This window comes from Cucurbita maxima, unplaced genomic scaffold (assembly GCF_002738345.1).
Source record: "Cucurbita maxima cultivar Rimu unplaced genomic scaffold, Cmax_1.0 Cma_Scf00011, whole genome shotgun sequence".
Lineage (NCBI taxonomy): Eukaryota > Viridiplantae > Streptophyta > Magnoliopsida > Cucurbitales > Cucurbitaceae > Cucurbita > Cucurbita maxima.
This window is the reverse complement of record NW_019272027.1, coordinates 286,573-309,511: the sequence shown is the minus strand read 5'-3', so window position 1 is coordinate 309,511 and position 22,939 is coordinate 286,573. Positions and strand designations below refer to the sequence as shown.

Genomic DNA, 22,939 nt, shown 5'->3' with positions numbered 1-22,939 from the left:
AAGAACAAGTGGTTAAAACCAAAAAATTTGGTAACTAAATCTGCTAGTTTCTAAATACTAAATAATAATAATGTTTTTAATATTAATATTGAGATAAAATTACAAATTTAATTAGAAAAATTAATTTATTTCTTATAATTTTAAATGTTATAATTAGTTTCCAGCATATGGTGATGATAGTTTAATGAAATTGAAAAAAAAAAGTATTTATGAAATTTTATCGCATTATTTGAATTGTAAAAAGGTAATAACTATAATAAATTTGAATTGCAAAAATGGCGCTCTTATTGGAGCGGAGCCAAGGTAACAGTCTGGGTCGGCGTCGTTCACTTCCGTTTCTTCCACGAGCAGTAAGCTACTGGCCATGGCGATAATCTTCCCTGATTCTCAAATCACCAGCACTACAACATCTGTTCAGGACCCTTTGTTACCTTGGCTCTGGTATTCCTTCATTTCTTTTCTGTAATCGAGCTGATTCACAATCATTCTTCCATCCAGTTTCAGTGAAATTGTTAATGCACATTTGGTTCCAATCGCAGGTCCATAAAGGATGCTCTTGAAAATTCGACCTCCGGCAATGTTTCTGGGCCAGGTCTCGCGGATCTCGTTTCTGACTGTATTAAAACCTTCGGCAGCACTGTCAAGTACAAAAACGATGTCCGATTTCTCAAGATTTGGTTTCTCTCTGTGCGTAACTATCTTTCTTTCACTGTTATATCTGTGGGTTTAAAAGTTTAATCATCTTTGTTTCGTAGATGCAGTTGATTAGATAACTTTGACAGAGTTTTAATAATTTCGGTTTATTGATTACGAATAATAATTAAGATTATATTGTTCGTGTAAGTAGATTGGTATGAGGGAGGATTTTGAAACCGGTTTCAAGGAATTATTGGAGCAGGAGATATGCATTGGCAATTCTTTGCTTTATATTTGGTATGCAGTGTTCCTTGAATCCAAGGGGAGACTAAACGACGCTAACATGATTTATGAGATTGGCTTGTTGAGGTATCTCTATCTCCCTCTCATGGGCATACTGCTGAATACATGTACGATTATGCTTGTTCCTTACATTTTTTAACTGATAACAGGAACGCTGAGCCCCTTGAGTGGCTGAAAAAGGCAAAAATGTTGTTTATTGATAGGATGTCTGAGTTAGTCAATACTCATTCAATGAAATTGGTGCGTGTTCTTAAAGCACAGAGCAAATGAGATTATGTTCCTTCAAGTATATAACGTAGGAATTTTGACTTATAAATTTCGTTTTTGTAGAATGACGGTGGTGAATCCACTAAATTTGTAGAAACTTACGTGAATCCATGGTCTTCCTCTGTTATGAAAGATTTATTAAGCAAGATTAATCTCAAGATTTTGAAGTATGAGGTAAGAAAGTGCAGCTTTCCTTGTCCAATGATGTAAGCAAGCTAGTTATTACTCTCTTACTAACTTGACTATGAATCTAATGCATGTTTCAGGGTTACCATTCAAGCATTAAACCTTACCCTAAAAAGATGGCTCTAAATTCATTGCGGAATTCATCCAGGAATAAAGTTATTGAGATTGGTAATGGCATAGTTAGATTTTTCACCTAAATAGATAGAACTACCTTCAGTCAATCCTTCAAAACAGCGAGATTTCTCGAAATATTTTGTAAGAAATGAAGGAAAAAATGTTCTTATTTCATTCATACTCTATTCATCATGATCGTTCTAATTCAGTTGCCAAAATTTTCAGGTGGGAAGAAATATGAGATCAAAGGTTGTGCAGGAACTGGCGGCTTTGCCCAAGTATATAAATCATATCTTGACAGTAACCCAGATGATGTTGTCGCACTAAAGGTAGAAAATCTGCATATACCCTTTACTTTAAGCATTCATAATACGCCATACCTGAATGTGAGCTTGCTGGATGTCCTGATTCCCTTCAAATGCTTGTCAGATACAAACACCTCCTTTTCCTTGGGAATTCTACATTTATCGTCAACTTGATCAACGTGTCACCGTGAAGGAAGTATGTTGTAGCCCTTTAGATTTTCAGTAAGCGCTTATTACTTCTGAATGTTAGCAACTCGATTTATGCTCATCCTCAATTTCTCACAATGTCAGAGGTCAAGTTTTGGTTGTGCTCATGAGATGTATCTCTATTCTGACTATAGCATACTTATTTGTGACTACTTGGCTCATGGCACATTACAGGTGAATTTTCAGATTCTGAACCTTTCTGTACTGTATGGTCCTTTAAAATACTCACCGTAAGTAACTGTGTGGTTAAAACCTGGTGCAGGATGCCATTAATTTATATGTAGTCCTTGGGAAGACAATGGAAGAAGTTTTGTGTATTTATTACACCATAGAAATGCTTTACATGCTAGAGACTTTGCACAACATTGGCATTATCCATGGGGATTTCAAACCTGACAATCTGCTTATTCGTTATGCAAGGTAAAAGTTGATTTCATTAAATAGTTCACTCTAGTTTTCATTTGCAACTTTGGCCCACAAATAATGATCCGCTTCGGTGGGATCCCATATCGGTTGAAAAGGAGAATGAAGCATTTTTTATAAGGGTGTGGAAACCTCACGTTTTAGAAACTTTGAGGAGAAGCTCGAAAGGAAAAGTCCAAAGAGAACATTATCTGCTAACAGTGGACTTGGGCTATTACAAATGGTATTAGACCAGGACACCGGACGATATGTCAGTGAGAAGGCTGAGTCTTGAAAGGGGTGGACACGAGGCAGTGTGCCAGCAAGAACGTTGGACCCCAAAGGGGCGTGGATTGGGGGTCCCACATAGATTGGAGAAGGGAACGAGTACTGGCGAGGACGCCGAGCCCCGAAGGGGGTAGATTGTGAGATCCCACATCGGTTGAGGAGGAGAACAAAACATTATTTATAAGGATGTGAAAACCTCTCCCTAGCAGACGCGTTTTAAAAACCTTGAGGAAAGTCCGAATATACAATATCTGCTTGCTAGCGATGGGCTTAAGCTGTTCCAGAATCCGACTGAAAAATTTTCGTACTCCCATTCTATAATTCTCTACCAATTGACTTTAGTTTTGTTAACCATTATGCAGAGGCAAACTAACGGAAGATGGATTTCGGGAACGTAGTGGTCCTTGGAATGATCAGGTATGTAGGTTCATTATTCCTTGTTTTTGTTCCCAGTACATTACATTAGCTGAGAGCTAGGAAGATTACCTGTAGCTTTATCTTGTAGGGGCTTTGCCTTGTTGATTGGGGAAGAGGTATAGATCTGCAACTTTTTCCTGAAAATGTAGAATTTGAAGGAGATTGCCGAACTTCTGGCTTTCGTTGTACAGAAATGCTAGAGAATAAACCTTGGAAATATCAGGTCAGTCTCTTCTGCAGTGTGGTTATTTATAACAACTCTAGTGCTGCAAACCCATTGTGAAGAGGAAAACAAAAGTTCTATCAGTAGCATTCTGTGTTTGTACAGGTAGACATATATGGCTTCTGTGTGGTCGTCCACACTATGCTTCATGGTTCCTACATGGACGTTGAGAAAAAAGTATCATCTGATGGGAGCTTTGTTTATTTACCCAAAACTTCTTTTAAACGGTTAGTAACTTTTCTGGCGTCTTTACTCTGTTTCCTTTTCCTGTCCTGTGCAAAATACTTAGCCGTCACGCTTTTCTTTACATTATTAGTTGTTGCACATCAATTGCTACATCAATTATGTGAATAATGGAAATGATATTACGTATGCCTTTCATTTTTAAGCATTAGCCGTCACCTCAGTGTCCATCTTAGTTTGACGAAGAAGCTCTTCAAAGATCTTTTTGGAACAAATTTTCGTAAGGGTAGAAAAGAAACCTTTTGAAACTTATCCGTAGATAGATTCTTTGTAGAGTTTGAGTTTGAGTTTGAGTTTGAGTGAGCAACCAACCATCCTCTTCCCTTCCTCTCTCTGACTTGAACTCTCTGTTGTTCCGGTATAGGTATTGGAACGTTGAACTGTGGAAGAATCTATTCACGAAGTTGCTTAATATCAAGCTAGGTGATTACAACAAGGAGTTGTTGCAGAGTATAAGGGGATCTTTCCAGGATTACATGTGCTCCAACCCTCAGCTTATAAGGAAGTTAAAGGAATTACTAGCAAAACAGAGGGCTTCCTTGTGTACCGCTTAGTCAAGAATCCATCTCCTCTGGAAGATAGATAGATGTAAATTCGGTCAGCTACAGGCCCCTTGCGTCTTGTTTGTACCAAAAATGTAAATTGGTTCATGTTTGCCACTTGCAAACCTGGCCTAATCCATTTGTTTTGGTGATGAAATCTTGGTTTTTTCTCGTCGGTTTCAAACACAAAAATGTTTGAATAATTGTAATATATAAGGGGTCTTCTCTGCATTGCTGTTTTGTTGTAGGCTTCATTGTTGATCAAGAGTTTCTTACTGTAATGTTGCGGGATGCAGATGTTCATGTAGATTATATATTGTTCGACTATTTTTAATATCTTTAACTAGTGAAATGGAATATTCATCATTTTAATTTATATTCTAGGGCAGTACAGCATATGCTCAAACCTCTAACCTTGTTAGTATTTTATTTTTTTTTATTTTTTTATTTTTGTAGTAGTTTCCAATCATATCTCGGAGAAATTTTGGACTTTCAGTAAGCCCAATTAACCTTAGAGAGTAAACTTGGGCTTTTTACCGTACCATTTCTGGCCCATTTGGCCAACCAAGTCCAGCTAAACTCTCCGGTAGGATTGGGCTTTTTACCGTACCACTTCTGGCCCATTCGGCCGACCAAGTCTAGCTAAACTCTCGGTAGAATTGGGCTTTAAATCTTGGGCTTTTTATCGTACCATTTCTGGCTCATTCGGCCGACCAAGTCAAGCTAAACTCCCAATAAGATTGGGCTTTAAACGTGGGCCTTACCCCGTACCATTTATGGCCCATTCGGCCAACCAAGTCCAGCTAAACTCTCGGTAGGATTGGGCTTTTTACCGTACCATTTTGGCCCATTCGGCCAGCCGAGTCTAGCTAAATTCGCAGTAGGTTTGGGCTTTAAACTTGGGCTTTTTACCGTACCATTATGGCCCATTCGGCCGACCAAGTCTAGCTAAGCTCCCAGTAGTATTGGGCTTTAAACTTGGGCTTTTTAACCGTACCATTTCTGGGCCATTTTCTCAACCAAGTCCAGCTAAACTTGCGTAGGATTAGGCTTTTAACTTGGGCTTTTCCCGTACAATTTCTGGCCCAGTTGATCAACCAAGTCTAAGTAAACTCCCAGTAGAATTGGGCTTTAACCTTGTCTTTTATAGCCCATTTGAAAAAGAAGCCGAACTTTAGGTCCACTATCCTACCGGCGGCGCCTTCCCTTACCTCCACTCTCGGCTGCCATTCAGTTAGTGTTGCAGGCTCCAGCTCGTGAATCGTTGAGTCAATGAGTGGCATAGTAAATACGTGATTATGGTTCAAACCCTAGTCTCCGCGAGCTCGCTCTCTGTATACCGAAGCTCCATTTCTGCATGAAATTGCATTTCGCGAGGCATCTACTTGGTGATTTCTCACTATTTCCTTCTCTTTCACTCTCGGCAGCCTTTACAGGTTCGAGTTTTTCTTGTCCGAGTTTCTCTTTCACTCATGGCGTAATTATACTATCATGGTTGTGTTCATGGTGTTCTGTCTCTGGCTCTACTCATAGTTTGTTGGAGGCATAAGGTCTTTTATTAGTTTTTTGGAGATCATAGTTAAATTCCTTTGCGTATTTTAGTGCACTTGGTATTTCAGAAAAGTTCAATTTCTGCTTTTCTCTTCTTTGATTTTGTTGAGAGATTGAGAATATTGGAGGATAAGTTGGTTGGCTTTTCTTATGAATTAGAATATGTCGTGTTTCTACACGGATTTTATATCCTTCTTGGAAGGTTGCTTGTCTGCTAAAGCTGTGAAAACACACATCGATTGGAGAAGGGAACTAAGCATTCCTTAAAAGGGATGAGAATCTCTTCCTAGCATACACGTTTTAAAAACTGTGAGGCTGACGGTGATATGTAATGGGCTAAAGCGAACAATATTTGACTGCGGTGGGCTTAAGCTGTTACAAATGGTATCAAAGCCAGACATTGGGCAGTGTATCAGCGAGGATGCTGACCCCCAAGGGGGTGCATTGTGAGATCCCACGTCTGGTTGGGGAGGAGAACCAGCGAGGATGCTGACCCCCAACGGGGGCATTGTGAGATCCCACGTCTGGTTGGGGAGGAGAACCAGCGAGGATGCTGACCCCCAACGGGGGCATTGTGAGATCCCACGTCGGTTAGGGAGGAGAACGAAGTATTCTTTATAAGGGTGTGAAGACCTCTCCCTAGCAGATCCGTTTTAAAAACCTTGACGGAAAGCTCAAAAGAGAAAGTCCAAAGTGGATAATATCTACTAGCGCTGGGCTTGGACTTGGGCTGTTACAAATGATATCAGAGCCCAGACACCGGATGATGTGCCAGCGAGGAGGCTAAGCCTCAAAGGAGGTTGGACACGAGACAGTGTGCCAATAAGGACGCTGGGCTCCAAAGGGGGTGGATTAGGGGATCCCACCTTGATTGGAGAAGGGAACAAGTGCCAACAAGGACGCTGGGCCCCGAAGGGGGTGGATTGTGAGATCCCACATCGATTGGATAGAGAAACGAGTATCAGCAAAGACGCGGGATCTCGAAGGTGGGTGGATTGTGAGATCTCACATCGGTTGGGGAGGAGAATGAAACATTCTTTATAAGGGTGTGGAAACCTCCCTCTAACTGACAAGTTTTAAAAATCTTGAGGGAGAACCCAAAAGGGAAAGCTCAAAGAGGACAATATCTGCTAGGGGTGGACTTGGACGGTTACATATACACCAATGTTTTCCAAATGTTGGCCTCAGATACCATTTGACATAGCTTCGTTCGAGTCTGCTTTGTATCAGCTGTCAAACCTGAAACCAAACCACAGAAGAGCTTCAGTTCTAATAATGAAGCTTTACAGTCAAGCCCCCTCATGCATTAATATTCCAACTTTAGGATCAAGTTCTGCCATGATTCGGGAGGATCATGGCTATGGATTCACATTTGAATGTGTTATATTCAATTCTTCAGATAAATCTTACACAAGAAGTGATCAGTAAAAAACTTGAATGAACTAAGCATCATTAGTCAACAAACTTGATACTCAAGGAACACAACATTTTCGTATCTGATATCAATTAGTTGCATTTACACATAACAAAGACTTGTAATTACAGAACCCTTAGGTTCCAAGAAACCTCCTTCAAGACTCTTAAGGCCATCCCTCTCAGATTCCACTTCAAACAAACTGTGAAAACAACCGTGAGGAGCAAAGTCTTTATCATGCGCAGATAAACATTCAGCTTTTCAAGCTTTTAGCCATATTCAGACCCAATGTTCCCTCTCTTCTTCTTTCTTGGCCTTACTCCAAATACGTACTTTCAAGCATATCGTAACGGTTAACCGTCGCTATTCGAACGAAAAATGGAACAACTTTCTTCCTCCATTATCATCCCAAGAAGAAATTAAGCTTCGTATTGGACTTATACAGCATGATTAAGCATTAGACTGAAGATTTAGATGCATAATGCAGCTGCTTATTTAAGCCTACAACCTAACTAATCGCTCCCATAGACTCGAATTCTAAAACAATGGCTTCGTTCCCGTTCTTGTCCTCGTCCTCGTCCTCCAAAGCTTTGATCTTGTTACTCCTTCATTTATCTTGTCTGTTTAAGAGCCTGAGTGCCAAACATGGTAGCGTAGTCACTCATAATGACCATCACCACCACCACCCCCGTGCTCGATCACCGAGCACGAACCCGAGACTCCACCAAGCATTCCTTGCTCTCCAAGCATGGAAAAAGGTCATTTACTCTGACCCAAAAAACCATACCACCAATTGGGTAGGGCCTTCAGTTTGCAGCTACTTTGGAGTATACTGTGCCCCATCTCTGGACGACTCAAATGTTCAGGTCGTCGCCGGAATCGACTTAAACCACGGGGACATTGCCGGATTCCTTCCTAATGAATTAGGCCTTTTAACAGACCTTGCTCTGCTCCATCTCAACAGCAACCGTTTCTGCGGCGTTTTGCCTCAATCTTTAGCCAATTTGTCTCTCCTCTTCGAATTAGATTTAAGCAACAACAGATTCGTTGGCCCTTTTCCTTCTGTTCTTCTTCATCTTCCAAACTTGACATATCTTGACCTTCGATTCAACGAATTTGAAGGCCAAATTCCCCCTGAACTCTTCAACAAAAGCCTGGACGCCATTTTTATCAACAGCAATCGGTTCACCAACATAATCCCTCGAAACATCGGTGGAAAATCAGCCTCTGTGATTGTCTTTGCCAACAACAATTTGAAGGGCTGTCTTCCACCGACGATTGCAAGTTTTGCAAACAGTTTGGAAGAACTTTTGTTGATCAACACGAGTTTATCAGGCTGTTTGCCGCAAGAAGTTGGGTTTTTGTACAAATTGAAGGTTTTGGATGTGAGTTTTAATAAATTAGTGGGTCCTTTGCCTTATAGTTTAGCTGGGTTGGCTCAATTGGAGCAATTGAATTTGGCCCACAATTTGTTTACTGGGAATTTGTTTGAAGGGCTTTGTAACCTTCCGAATTTGGAGAATGTGAGGGTTTCTTATAATTACTTTTGTGAGGAAGAAGGGATTTGCCGGAATTTGACGGCGGAAGGGGTTGCTTTTGATGATCGTCGGAATTGTGTGCCGGAGAAGCCGCTGCAGAGGAGTAAGAAGGAGTGTAGTGCGGTGGTTGAGCGTCCTGTGGATTGTTTTGAGCATCCGTGTGGCGGTGGTTATGGTTCAAGTATTGCGGCGGTTCCGGCTTCGGCGCCTATTTCTTCAACTTCTTCCGTTGTTGCCCCTGCCCACTTGTGATTTGATGTTGTAATATGTGTGGGTTTGAGGGATAATAAGGTCAATTTGTTTGGGTTAGAAAAGTGTGTGATTTTGTGAATTTGTTGTATTAGTTGTGTGTATTGTTGATATTGGATAAAGTTTTATATGCTTTGGTTTTTTGAATCATTGTTGGAAGAGATAATTTGTTCAAACTTAGGTTAAATTGGGTCGACTCAAATTTGGTCAAAGCTCAAATTCAGACGGGTTAGGTCCAAAGCTAATAAAACGCAAGTCGAATGGTTGGGCCCGAAGGTCATTAAAGCCCAGAGAGAAAAACCTAACTTACGAGAAAATGATAATTTGACCCTTTAAGGCACCATATGAAAAACTTGAATTAATGCGAGGAATCTTCAAATTTGGTCAATTCAACACATACTTTCGCTAAAAAAAACATGTCGATCGTTTTGCTTCTCGAGCCATTTTTTTTTAATGTTTTTTCAAAGGGGTACCACTTCAACTTTTTTTCATTTTTCAAAGGATTATTGTTAGCTGGATCGAACCGAAAAGGCTTCTTTCTTGCTGAGCTCCGAACCTTTGAACCTTATTTTATCCTCTTACTATAATCACTAGAGACTTGTATATATGACCTTACGACCCAAACTATTGAGACAACAAGATGACGTATAAGTAGTTAAAACTAGTGAATAGGCATAGTGATGAACCTCCTCCAATCTCAACTTCTTAAAGCAAAATCCGTCTAGAACTAATAGGAGTCCGATACAGTGTTAGCATACAAGAGCCTGTTGACTAGGCAAACACCAATGGCTGCAACTGATAGCTTCCAGCCGATGGATATGCATCTTGGTAGGACTCTCTAAGATCAATAGTGTAATAGCCTAAACCCACTGCTAGTAGCTTTTCCTTCAAGGACTTACCCTTAAGGTTTTAAAACGTACCATTTGTAACAGTTAAAATCTACAACTAGTAAATATTGTTTTGTTGGGGTTTTCCCTTTCGAACTTCTACTCAAGGTTTTTAAAACGCGTTTCCCAAGAAGATGTTTCTACACCTTTATAAATAATATTTTATTCTCCTCTCCATCTCCAACTGAAGTTGGATCTCACAATCCACTCCCTTTCGAAGCCCAACGTCCTCGCGAAAACTTCGTCCTCCTCTCCAATGAAATCGCACAAATCTTGACCAAGCAAGAACACTCCAGACAATAATGCTTGTGAAGCTTGTAAGAATGAGCAAAGCTTCCATCTCTCGTTAATGGAGAAGCTATTGTCCATTGCTTTGATACCTCTACTTCTCCACAAGCAATGAGAAGCTATGTGATTTCGGGAGTTGGTTCAGAAGGTGAGGCAATTATACTGAGCAACTACAGGTATAGGACAGTTTCAATATGAACACAGAATTCAGCAAACCAAACTTTGCAGAGAACAGAACTTTCATTCAGAAATACTGTAAAAAGACAACTTTGATTCTATATTGATTATTGATGTCACAAACAATCAATGGAAGCCCATTTCAGTGAAGCTAAAGAAACAAAAACAGGAAGGAAAAAAAAAATCATAATCAATCAGAGACAGGAAATCCCAAAGCTACATGTTCATATCAAATGCAAATTTTACAGAACAAAGATAAGATACTTACACACTCTAAAGCTTCTCCCGCTTCCCTTTATGAACAATCAACAAGGAATCTTGGAAGTAAACCACTGCATGACATGAATTGGGGCTTTGATCAGCTCCAACGCTAGCTCCACTATCACCGTCAAGCACAAGCAACAAGGACATATGCAAGAAAGCGTCAATCTGCAGCGAAAACCCAGAGCAAATACAGTCATGAATCGATAGAGATCGATCGAAAAGTGAAAAGGGGCATCAGATTCAGACGAAACAAACCAAATCATGAACACCCAGAAGCTAAAAATTAGAGGAGTTTCGACAAATTTACCCGACAATCCAGATAATTACGCCGACAAGGGAAAGAATAAGAGAAACGAATGCAAAAGGCAAGCCGAGCAAGAAGCCCAATGGCCTACAATCGCCATCTCCACAGCACATCTTTGTTGGAATTTTTTTTTTTTCTCTCTCTCTCTCACTTTCGCCTTGGTTTTCGGCGACGATCGAATTCCTTTGTTCTAAATAAAGAAGATGCTGAGTGGGGGTTGTGTGTTGTGAGTTGTAAATTTGTTACTATTCTGGGGGGATTATTTAATTCTTATTGTTATGATGATTTTGTAGATTATTGAGGATTAGTATTAAATTATTGAAGGGGTTGAACCGAACTGAACAGATGTGTCAAGGAAGGTCTTAGACGACGACGGAAATGTTTGCTTTTCCAAGGAAAATTGCATTTTTATAATGAAATTTGAAATTTTCCAAATCTTTTCATTTCTATGTCGATGGATAAAGTGGTTGGCTTTAGGATGATTATTGATTTGTATTAATATTAAATTAATCATTGTTCAACTTTGGATTACTCATTTTTTTATTTGAGAAGGAAAAGGAAAAGTATGAGTCATACACTTTGGAAGTTCTTGTCATCCGTCTGCATAGCACCGACCCCAACTTGAGAGACAAAGATCTTTTTAACTTAGGCTCAAACATGTCCGTCCTATAAAGACATTTATTGTGCTGGTCTTATCTTTTGTCACTAGCTTCTACCGCATGAATAAACGAAAATGGTTCCACAGAGCGTAAGACATCTCTTCCTACTCTAGGGCATGTTTGGCTGACACTCTTATCATGCCCAAGTCTGACTTCTCCCTCATGCCGAAAAAGCAACAAACTCGATAAGCCAACATATTCGACGCATAACTACTCTGCGCATATCCAAGCATCGACCCCGCATAACATCATTCAACAATTTAAGCTATGAGACGAAATAGCTTTAACACCTAAGAAATTTAGATTTATCAAAAACCAAATTCCAAAATGGGGTGCAATAAAAAAAAAAGTTCGAGAAATCTAGTTGCTATAACCACGAGTCATCTTCATGGGAAAGTCCAACAACAAAGTAGGAAACTTCACTATAATCTCATTCTCTCTTCTTCTTTCAAAGTTTTGCAGTGTTAATAAAAGGAAATTGGGATGTACAAAAGTATCATCATGTAACAGCTCAAACTCACCACTAATAGATATTATTCAATTTGACTCGTTGTATATCGTCGTCAGCCTCATAGTCTTAAAACGCATCTATTAGGAAGAGGTTTCCACATGCTTATAAGGAATTATTCGTTCTCCTCTTCAACTGATGTGAGATCTCACAATTCACTCCCTTTCAGAGCCCAGCTGGCACACCGCCCGATGTCTAATCTTAATACCATTTGTACCAACTCAAGCTTACCGCTAATAGATATTGTCCGTTTTGGCCCGTTACGTATTGCCGTCAGCCTCACAATTTTAAAACGCGTCTACTAGGGAGAGGTTCTACATGCTTATAAGGAATGTTTCATTCTCCTCTCCAACCGATGTGGAATCTCACACATCCTAGACTTAGGCAAGACCGTCATAGACTTAGCCAAGTAGATTCATTAGTTCTACAAAATTTAACCCAGAGAGGGTATAAGTTGTGTTCATTACAATATTTTCACATTCTAATCAAAATTTACAGTGTTAGGATAAAAAATGATGGATCTAAAGATGCATAAGCAGTTCTACATTAGTCTGGGGGCGAATTCATGCACTTAATCCCGATGGCTTAGATAAAAAAAATAAAAAAGGAAACTAACCATATGAAACTGTGCTCCAGAATCACCAAACGTTGTACGGTTTTTAGCCAAGCAGCATGCAATAACAGCGATGTCTTCCAAGAACACAGGAAGATGGCCAATCACACAACTCATTCTGAGGGCCCATGCAAACTTGAGTTCTTGCTCTCCATGGATATTACGGAAGCGAGCCTATTGTAAACCTGGAATGATATTTGATACCAAAAGTTCACTAATGAAACAAAACAAATGCTTTTTCATGAAAATACAGGCATTAGATCATGTAATGTTGATGGTTTTGTACCACAGATAGTTGTTCATTTTTAGCTCCTCCACTTGTTTCATCCTGTTTGTTCGTGTTCGACATGTCGTACCTATAAAGCACGAGCATGAGAGCTGCAGAAACGATTGACTGAAAGTTGGGAGAGACATGTTTGACTATAAACCGAGATGGGAAGTTTTCATACCAATCACGTGGAAGGCCGGCTTCGTCTCGAGCTGAATAATTGAAAGGCCCTTTAAGTTCCACATTGTATTCTTTTAACAAGTCTGCATTGGTGCCACCAAAGATGTTACCACAGGGAAGTCCAGCATTGCAAGCTATATGACTCGTATCATTTAGATGAAAACAAACCGACATCGTGGAGGATATAAACCTTTAAAAGTGGAGCATGGAGCGCGTTCCATTTTCTGACAGACAAGGATGAACCAGTCGATACCAACAGCTACATGTGCAACTTCTTCATCAGCAATTCTAGCTACAATATCAGATGTTCTATGATCCCCGAAGCCTATTAGTTTCTTCACTAGTCGAGGCCCTGCATCAAGTCCTCTAGCTTCCTACAGAATGTGAGACATATATACATATGTGCATTGATCAATACTACCTCTGCCTTTAATTTTCTATTTATTTTCTTAAATCGAATCTCTTGCCCATAGCACCCAACCCCTTCCATGTTTCAATACTAAATCTATATTCTATAACAGCCCAAGCCTACCGTAGACAGATATTGTCCTCTTTGAATTTTCCCTTTTGAGCTTCCTCTTAAAGTTTTAAAACGCGTCTTCTAGGGAGAGGTTTCCACACCCTTATAAAAAATGTTTCGTTCCCCTCTCCAACCGATGTGAGATCTCTCAATCCACCCCCCTTCGAGGCCCAGTGCATCGTTGGCACTCATTCCCTTCTCCAATTAATGTGGGACCCCCCATCCTTGCTGACACTCCGTCTCGTATCCACTCCCCTTTGGGACTTAGCCTCCTAGCTGGCACATTGCCCGGTGCTTGGCTTTAATACCATCTCAAGCCCACCGCTAGCAAATATTGTCCTCTTTGGCCTTTCCCTTTCGAGTTTCCCCTCAAGGTTTTAAAATGCGTCTGCTAGGGAGAAGTTTCCACACCCTTATAAGAAATTTTTCATTCCCCTCTCCAACCAGTGGGATCTCACAATCCACTCCCTTTGAGGGCCAGCGTCCTCACTGACACACCACCCGATGTCTGGCTCTAATATCATCCGTAACAGTTCAAGCTTATTGCTAGCAAATACTGTCCTCTTTGGGCTTTCTTTTCCAGGCTTCCCCTCAAGGTTTTAAAACGCGTCTACTAGGGAGAGGTTTCCACACCCTTATACGGAATGTTTCGTTCTCCTCTCCAACCAACATAAGATCTCACAAATTAGTACCTACCCTCATTTCAACTTCCTTAAGGTTCGAGTTCGACCATTCCTCATCCAAGGTACTTTCCAGAAGCCTTTTCGATCCCATCCCTTCACATCAGGCTAGTCATCCTTTTTATACTTCTAGACTAGATAATCAAAAGTAGAATACTCGAAAATTCAAGGATTTCAAGCACTGTATGAAGAAGCAAAGAACTAAGCATGGACATATGTTTACCTGGACAAGCGGGATTGCAGCCAAGCGTGCAGCTACATTGTCAGATGATTTCTCACACTCCCTCCAAAGCAAATTATGAGCAGCCATATCTCCATATCTTGTAACAATATAATCAAGGTAAGTAATAACGAACAAATATCAACTACTACACCCAAGGTTTATAATCTCCTCACTTGAATCCAAGTTCAGCAAGTCTCTGTGAACACCATGTAAAATGACGGCTCTCATCATCAGCAACATGAGCAAAGTCAGCAAAAAACCCCTCACCAAGAAGTTCACTGAAGCACGAAAATCGAACAACCGTGTCCCATGCCAAATCAATTGCATTAAGCTCAACATGAGCAAGATTGTGTAGCATATAAGCATTCAGAGGCAACCCCGAGTTTTTGGGAGCCGGAATTTCCCTTGGAGAGACCTGGACTTGCAAGACATGGGTTAAAGTTTCATCAAATCATGAACAAATTCATAATCCGGAGCAGGTTCAAACAAACAAAACAATTGATTCTTTCAAGAACAGAGACGAACATTTCACGAGTATAAATTTTTTACTGAAATATAGAGAACGAACCAATTTGGGTTGAGGAGGTCGAGCAGGACGACGAGGAGCTTCGAAAACACCAATCGGAAGATCTTCGAGAGACCATCTGGAGTAAGCAAGATGCGAGAGCCTGGATTTGATCAAAGGATCACTAGTAGAAAGAACCAAAGCACCCAACTCTGCAAGAGACGACGCCGATTCAATTCGGCTGTCGAAGAGAAACCCATTTGATGATGATTCAACCAAAGCCTCTGGTCCATTGCTTCCCCAAAATCGATTCTCATTTATAGGGCTCTGCCTCCAAGCTTTCAGACCAGACCACGGCGTGTATTCTAAAGAAGAAGACGACGAAGACGAATTTAGCTTGACGCTTTGAGAATGAATATTGGCGCGAAAAGAACAGCGGAAAGTCGGCCATATGAGTAGAGCTTTGAGTTGAAGACGCTGCATCGTTCGCCCGTTCATCAATTCCAACAGCGCCAAAATTTGTGTACCGCACGAAATTTATATCAATTTGGCGACTCGGAAAAAGATTTTTCCCACTTCCTTTTAGAGCCCATTAAGCCGAAGTCACCATTTTCATTTTCTCAAGACTAAAGTCTAAATAATTCTATCAAACCAAAAGCAAAATCTTGACCTTGCAAAATCATGTTTCTGTTGATCCTTTACAACTAAAAATACAAGCAGCAGCAGCGCTTGCAAACTCACAATCCTTAGAAATGGCAGCCATAGAAGGGGCAGATACAAGCTCAAGGAATAGTCAAAAGCTATTCACCAAACCCTTTTGTGAATATAATTGAAAACGACACCCTGTTGCCTACTACTGACATTTGGTTTACAGACTCTTAAGGGTGTTGTCTGTGCTAAAAAAAATAGAGATCGTAGCAATGGATTAGCAATGTACAGGCGCTACGCAAGACGGGGCCTAATCGATCAGATTACTACTTATGTTACCAATATTATACAAATTTGAGACAGAATCAAAGGCTGCATGGGGGGATGAAGTGAAGCCCTGCGTCAAATACTACATCAAAAGCTCAGCTTGCCACTGGTTGAAAATGAATGGACTTCAAGCCTTTTCCAACCAGTGCTGGGCAAGACACTGATTTGGCTTCAATCAGGAAAGCTGAGGGTTCCACCCGAAGTGACTTCAAAAAATTTGAGATCTGTCCAAGTAAACAAAAGGGAATTGGTAAGATTTTCATTCCTCTAGCCACTGATCATAAAAATTGCCAATCACAAAGGGGGAAAGAGTGAACTGTATAAGCTTCTTAATCTCTTTTTCATCATCCTGTTCAAACCCATGAACTCAAAATATCTCTAAGTTTCTGTACTTTGGAACTCGATGACTCGGTTCAAGTAAGGTCGTAATATCTCTCATATAATCTCTATTTTTGACCATTTAAAGTTTTCAGCATACCAGTAACAATTAGGAAGTATTGCAGCCTTGATTAACTTCGTTCTGTCACCTTTCTAATGAACTGTAAGAATCCTTGAACATCAACATGTTTAAAAATAACAATTTAGTCAACTTTTTCCTTAGCAGACCTAATAAAGTATTTAGAATTATACTACTGCATAAGTTATACTTGTGGTTTATATTTTAGTTAAATAAAGAGTTTATTTAAAACCATAAACTAAACTAAACTAAACTGACACAAAAATACGAGGTGCAAGGCATTTAATACCACAATTCTCTTAGTAGACAAGTAGCCAACAAGAACATTTTGAAGTAAATGGCAGAAGGAAAAAACAGTGACAATGTAATGATAGTTATTTTGAAGCTAAGGGAGTGGATTGGTGTGGATTGGGGGGTCCCACATCGATTGGAGAAGGGAATGAGTGCCAGCGAGGACGCTGGACCCTGAAGGGGGTTGGATTGCGAAATCTCACATCGGTTGGTGAGGAGAACAAAACATTCTTTATAAGAGTGTAAAAACATCTCCTTAGCAGACGCATATCAAAAATTTTAATGAGAAGTCCGAAAGGAAAAGCCTAAAGAGAATAATATCTACTAGTGGTGGGGTTGGTGTATCACAGACAACATCTTAGATTTAAAAAGTACATAAAATGTTGCAATTTTAAGGTTTTTTTAATTTTCAAAATTAAAATATCATACATATACTGTTAGGTTATGGAGCATGCCGCTTATTTATAGCTTAGTTAACGGTTATACATAATAAAGCTATATACGGTAAATGACATATACAGTAAATTGTCATAAATAGTAAACAGCTATGTATAGTAAAAAGCTATATCCAATAAAACTTAGATAGTTATATATTCACTTTATTCTCTCTTAATGTACACACTTGGAGTCATCAATACAAATCCTTTAGCCAATATTCTCCTTGCATTTTCTCTATCCTATTCTTTGTGTTAATCTAGATCGAGTGTGTACGTTGTTGTACGATCCTAACAACTAATATCAGAGTTAGGCGTAATTCACCACGATCTGTGAAGATGAAAAGCTTAAAGATTAGAATTGAGAAGTTCGATGGATTCGATTTCGGTTTCTGGAAGATGCAAATTGAAAATTATCTGTACCAGAAAGATCTTCACAAACCCTTGTTGGGGGTGAAGTCGGATACCATGACCACAGAGCAATGGAAGCTCAAGGATCGACAAGCCTTAGACTGATTCGATTGACGCTATCAAGAAACGTGGCATTCAACATCAACAAGGAGAAGACAACATCAAATCTGTTGAAAGCGTTGTCGAATATGTACGAAAAACCGTCGGCTATGAACAAGGTGTATTTGATGCGGAGATTGTTCGATCTACAAATGTCTGAAGGTGGATCTGTTGTTGATCATATAAATGAATTCAATATGATCGTAAGTCAACTAAGTTTGGTAGAAATTAATTTCAAGGATGAAGTTAAAGCATTGATTTTGATGTCATCTTTACCCGAGTCGTGGGATATTGTTGTTGCCTCAATCAGCAGTTCTCGAGGATCTGATAAACTGAAGTTTGATGAAATTCGAGATGTAGTTCTCAGCGAAAGTATTCGCAAACGAGAAATAGGAAATGCATCTAGTAGTGCTCTCAGTGTTGACCAATGGGGAAGAGAAGTAAACCGAACGGCCCAAACAAAGGGCGATCAAAATCAAAGAACCGAGAAAAATCTTCAAATAGACCAAACGTAACGAGTTGGAATTGTGGAGAAAAATGTCACTTTCTGACATATTGTACAAGACCAAAGAGGAAGCAGAATCACAAATCTGGAGATGACGATGATTCTATAAATTCAGCAGAAGACATTGGGGATGCTCTAATCCTCAGTGTGGACAGTTTGATTGAATCTTGGATTTTAGATTCAGGTGCACCTTTTCATTCATCTCCAAGTAAAGAGTTGTTCCGGAATTTCGAGTCTGAAAATTTCGAGAAGGTGTATCTTGCCAACAACAAAGATTAGGAGATTAAAGGAAAAGGGGATGTCGGCATAAAAACTCCGACAGGAAAGCAGTGGACATTAAAGGATGTCAGATATATTCCTGGTCTCAAGAAGAACCTGATCTCTATTGGTCAGTTGGACAACACAGGTTATGCAACAGAGTTCTATGAAGGGTGCTATGGTGGTAGCACGTGGCATAAAATCTGGAACTTTATACACCACTGTAGGGTGTATGAACATGGTTGTTGTTGCTGAGAGTGCTTCAAATTCAAGTCTATGGCACAATAGACTTAGACATATGAGCGTGAAAGAAATGAAGATGCTGGCTGCGAAAGGAGTTTTAGAAGGTCTGAAATCTGTTGATGTGGGTCGTTGTGAGAACTACGTTATGAGCAAGCAGATACAAGTTAGCTTCACAATGACTGCCAAAAAATTGAAGAAAGTGCAGTTGGAATGATCCATATAGATGTGGAGTAAGGTTCCAAAACCACGAAGCAAGTGGGAGTTGAGCTTGAGTTGCAAAGAAACTCACCCTAGTGATGTTGTAGCAGATACTCATGAAACTCCTAAGACTACTGCTGAGAAACTAGATGTGAAGCAAGATTCCAAGACAATGAAGCAAGTGGGAGTTGAGGTTGAGTTGCAAAAAAAAATCACCTAGTGATGTTGTAGCAGATACTCAAAAAACTCCTAAGACTGTTGTAGAGGAACCAGCGGTAGGGCAAGTGACACCTGAACTAGTGTTGAAAAGATCATCCAGTACTATCAGAGTACCAGATATGTATGTACCTTCATTACACTATATGTTGCTAAGGAAAGGGAATCAGAGCCCTTTGATGAGGCCCTACAGTTGGAGGATACAACCAAATGGGAGCAAGCCATGGATGATGGGATGTCTAGGCTTCAAAAATGCATTGTACTGTGGGTGAGTACGTGGCCATAGTTGAAGCTGGAAAGGAGATGATATGGATGATTGACTATCTAGAAGAATTGGGCAAGAAGCAACACAAAAAGTTTCTTTATAAAGATAGTCAGAGTGTTATACAGTTGGTGAGGAACTTGGTCTATCATTTAAAGACAAAACATGGAAGGCGATACCATTTCACTTGCAGGTTAGTGGAAGATGGTGATGTGTTTTGAGAAGATAAAGGGTGCAAAGAATCCAGCAAACATATTGACAAAATGTGTTAATGTTGGAATATTGAGGTTGTACAAAGCCTCAATTGGTATGGTGCACTGAAGATGCTCATGGTCGTTTGAGAATGAAATTCTTGGTTGACTAGAGTGGGAGAATTGTTAGATTATGGAGCTTGCTGCTTATTTATAGCTTAGTCAACCGTTATACATAGTAAAACTATATATGGTAAATGACATAGTAAATTGCCATAAATAGTAAATAGCTATGTATAGTAAAAATTATGGTAGATAGTTAGTTATATATTCTCTATATTCTCTCTTACTATACATAATTGGAGTCATCAATACAAATCATTTAGCCAATATTCTCCTTGCATTTTCTCTATCCTATTTCTTGTGTTCATCTAGATTGAGTGTGAGTGGATAATAAGAAGATAAAATTTTGCCCCATCTCAAAAAACTCAAGCGCCTACTGATCCAATTGACCTAGAGAACAAATAAACTTGTCAAGCCTTACGGAGATTGAACTCGACTACACCAAGATTAAGATGATATCAGAAACAAAGTAGATAACGGGGCCAAGAAACTAAGAACTCATCAAAGGAACAAGAACATGGCCAAAAATTTATTTAAAAAAGAGATTCAGACTAATTTAGAAGCACAACCTGAAGAATATTGAAGCCCTTTAAGACCCATTATCAGATCCAGATGCTGAAGAGCTTTCACTATCAGAATCTGTATTTGTCCAAAAAATAATAAGAATAAGAATACAGCTTCAACAAAATCACATGATTAAGATGCCAGGAGTGCTGAAATTAATAATTGTCATACCACTAGAAGAAGATCCAGAACCACTGCTAGAACTGCTTGAACTACTTGACCTACTTCTACTATTGCCCTGTCCTTGAACAGGCACTGATGATGAAACGATATTATCATCTGAGTACAAAATAAAAATTTTGGATTTTCATTAAACAAACATAGAAAATAAGAACAAAAGACCTGACACAATGATTAATCCACCTGCTTTAGTTTCCTTCGGGACCTCTGTCACAGCGTGGCCCTGAATCGATAGAAGAAAATAAGAGGATCCGTCTTTAGTACTTTATAGCACAACATACATCAAAAATTATATTCAGGGGTTTACCTTCTGAGCAATATTGTGCTCATCATCTGCTCGTGCTTGAAGTGCAAGCTCAGCTTTTCTCTTGTTCTTGCTCAAACTCTTTTTGTAGTTTGTCACAAACCTATCAAGCTCCCAGAGTGTCTCTGCATCCACGCTATCAATATCCACTTCGATCTCTTCGTCATCTTGAAAAATGTCCGAGTTTCTCTTCTTAATTATCTGCAGAATGGCATCCAGTTTTTCTGAAGGTAAATTCTGAAGGTTATTACTGAGTTTTTGCTTCTCCTCGTAAGTCATGTCCCTTTTATGAGGGTCTTTTGCCTTGGGCTTCTTGGGAGCAGGTGTCCTAGCTGAGGGAGTAGAGCTCAAAGGTTTACTCTTGGAATCAAGACGATATGTTGTGGATTCTGACCTTTCCAATATCCGTCTCATGTCAAGAGGTGGTGGTGGTGGAAGACGAGACTTTCTAGAAGTAGGCATCGAAAGAGCAGCCCCATAGTCTAGTCCAAACCTCATCTCTCGATTATAGTCTGACTCAATAATAACCCACCTATCCTCGAATATTGTCAATAATTGCTCAGCCATTACATGAACATCTTGTCCTTTGGGATTATAAGTCATAGCATTGTGAAATGTAAGTCTCACATCCTCAGCAAATTCTTTAGGTGACTTGTACCAGTTCTTGTTCAGCTTAGACTTTACTGTTCCTAGGTCCATTGGATGCTTAATGATGGTATAGTAATCATGCAAACCGAGACTCTGCACATCTACAGGAGCATCAAACACCCAACCATACTTGTGCTTAATCAATTTATCCAGAAGTGAACTGCAGCTCTTAAAAAACTTGGAACCCGGCCCGAAACCATGAATGGTTTCTCCTCCACCCGGCTTCTTTATATTTGTTTTTGCCTTCTTATTACTCTCAGCTGGTGGGAGCTTATCTTTTCCAAGTATGAATTCTGAATTTCGATAAAACTGGTTCGCTTTGGGAGTCCTTTTCTCTTTCTCCACATAGTCACTCACACCCTGACTGTTCTCCAACACTGATATACTCAATTGATTCAGAGGCCTAGAAGGCTCACGAGGCACAGCAATGGCAGCAACCTCAGGATGAATCTGCTTATCTCCAGCAACCTCGGGATGAATCTGCTTATCTCCAGCAACCTCGGGATGAATCTGCTTATCTCCAGCAACCTTATTCATCCCTTCATTAGCCGAACCATGAAAATTACTAGACTCACTTAACTCCCTCTGTTTTGCCTCAATTCTTTTCAACACATTTCTTATAATCTCAAGCTCACTCTCAAGCTTATGCCGTAGTTCTCGCACCTCCTGCTTCTCCTGCTTGGACCTTGAGGCCAAATTATTATTATTCTCATTTTCCACAGCTTTTTCCACAACACCATTTCCAGAGGATTGGTCCCGAGTGCTCTGCACTGCATCCCCAGCTGCAACCTGCTCGCGATTAAGACATGATGAATCATCAGACGCCACATCAAATCTCGAAATGAGCTGCTTCTGTGTCGGATTCTCGTCCTCTGTCACCGTTGTACAGGGAAGAGGCTGGGGTAAATCGTTATCATTGTCATGATTAACATGACTACTGGCACTAGCGTCATCGATGTCGTTGGCAGCAGCTGTGATAGTCGGGGCAGTAGAGGTTTCCTTATTTCGGCTATTATCATTATACTGTTTATTCTCAACGGCAGAGGTTACGGCAGTGACTACATCGGCAATTGAATTCGTATTATTGTTGTTGTTCTTCCTGAGGCCCTTGAAGGCCTTCCTAGTGTAAACCTTACTTTCCACGTATCTCTGTTTCTCTCTTACACCGTCTCCCTCACCAACTGTAGGACCCGAAGCCATACATGAAACTCAACAAAAACCCTAAATACCTAAATTCCCCAAAATTAAACAAATAATACAAAACACCCCAGCTGAAAATCTTGTTCGAAAAAGATAAAAACACAGAGAAATCCCTAAATTTATCCTAAATGATAGAAAGATTAAACCAAAAGCGAAATCCCTAAAGACCGAACAAGGTTTAAATTCCTCCGATCAAACCCTAATAACAACACAGCTACAAACTCGAAAACCCCACATGTAACATGCAGAAAAAATAAGATGAACTGGAAGCTTACAGAACAAAAAAAAAATGGAGAACAGTAGGGTTTGTGTGTTGTTCAGTGCCTATTTTGCCACCGGATCTTGCAGTCTCTTCTACGAACACACACACTTCCTCTCTCTAGAGAAAAAAAAAATGACTTTCTCTCTCTAAAGTGATC

General features: G+C 39.9%; 5 protein-coding genes across 9 annotated transcripts; 2 read left to right on the top strand and 3 right to left on the bottom strand.

Moving 5' to 3' along the window:
• The first annotated feature begins 282 nt into the window (after window positions 1–282).
• On the top strand, window positions 283–4,455 carry LOC111486358 (mitotic checkpoint serine/threonine-protein kinase BUB1). The gene is made up of 14 exons (XM_023133449.1): window positions 283–441; window positions 540–687; window positions 848–1,005; window positions 1,089–1,179; window positions 1,270–1,380; window positions 1,473–1,560; window positions 1,732–1,835; window positions 1,936–2,007; window positions 2,103–2,192; window positions 2,281–2,438; window positions 3,071–3,125; window positions 3,214–3,348; window positions 3,454–3,575; window positions 3,956–4,455. Exons 1-14 carry the CDS (start codon window positions 365–367, stop codon window positions 4,143–4,145), a joined length of 1,599 nt encoding a protein of 532 aa, XP_022989217.1. The 5' UTR covers window positions 283–364; the 3' UTR covers window positions 4,146–4,455.
• Window positions 4,456–6,744: 2,289 nt separating this feature from the next.
• Window positions 6,745–9,058, top strand: LOC111486256 (leucine-rich repeat extensin-like protein 4). The gene has a single exon (XM_023133307.1). It carries the CDS (start codon window positions 7,644–7,646, stop codon window positions 8,886–8,888), a length of 1,245 nt encoding a protein of 414 aa, XP_022989075.1. The 5' UTR covers window positions 6,745–7,643; the 3' UTR covers window positions 8,889–9,058.
• Window positions 9,059–10,286: 1,228 nt separating this feature from the next.
• On the bottom strand, window positions 10,287–11,059 carry LOC111486258. Of its 2 annotated transcripts, XM_023133311.1 has the most exons (3): window positions 10,809–11,059; window positions 10,506–10,666; window positions 10,287–10,388 (listed from the first exon to the last, which is right to left on the bottom strand). In XM_023133311.1, the coding sequence occupies exons 1-2, from the start codon at window positions 10,916–10,918 to the stop codon at window positions 10,543–10,545; spliced, it is 234 nt and encodes a 77-aa protein (XP_022989079.1). In that variant the 5' UTR covers window positions 10,919–11,059; the 3' UTR covers window positions 10,287–10,388; window positions 10,506–10,542. The 2 variants fall into 2 exon arrangements, with proteins under 2 accessions (XP_022989079.1, XP_022989078.1); XM_023133310.1 differs by having other exon boundaries at window positions 10,287–10,666.
• On the bottom strand, window positions 10,567–15,503 carry LOC111486257 (uncharacterized protein HI_0077). The gene is made up of 8 exons (XM_023133309.1): window positions 15,025–15,503; window positions 14,630–14,871; window positions 14,457–14,553; window positions 13,224–13,407; window positions 13,035–13,116; window positions 12,872–12,941; window positions 12,589–12,770; window positions 10,567–10,666 (listed from the first exon to the last, which is right to left on the bottom strand). The coding sequence occupies exons 1-7, from the start codon at window positions 15,457–15,459 to the stop codon at window positions 12,699–12,701; spliced, it is 1,182 nt and encodes a 393-aa protein (XP_022989077.1). The 5' UTR covers window positions 15,460–15,503; the 3' UTR covers window positions 10,567–10,666; window positions 12,589–12,698.
• A 132-nt stretch (window positions 15,504–15,635) lies between these two features.
• Window positions 15,636–22,939, bottom strand: LOC111486254 (transcription factor GTE4-like). Of its 4 annotated transcripts, none has more exons than XM_023133306.1 (6): window positions 21,789–22,939; window positions 20,676–21,758; window positions 20,552–20,591; window positions 20,360–20,467; window positions 20,194–20,263; window positions 15,636–16,160 (listed from the first exon to the last, which is right to left on the bottom strand). In XM_023133306.1, the coding sequence occupies exons 1-5, from the start codon at window positions 22,518–22,520 to the stop codon at window positions 20,214–20,216; spliced, it is 2,013 nt and encodes a 670-aa protein (XP_022989074.1). In that variant the 5' UTR covers window positions 22,521–22,939; the 3' UTR covers window positions 15,636–16,160; window positions 20,194–20,213. The 4 variants fall into 4 exon arrangements, with proteins under 4 accessions (XP_022989074.1, XP_022989073.1, XP_022989071.1 ...); XM_023133305.1 differs by having other exon boundaries at window positions 20,676–21,818; window positions 21,849–22,939; XM_023133303.1 differs by having other exon boundaries at window positions 20,676–22,939.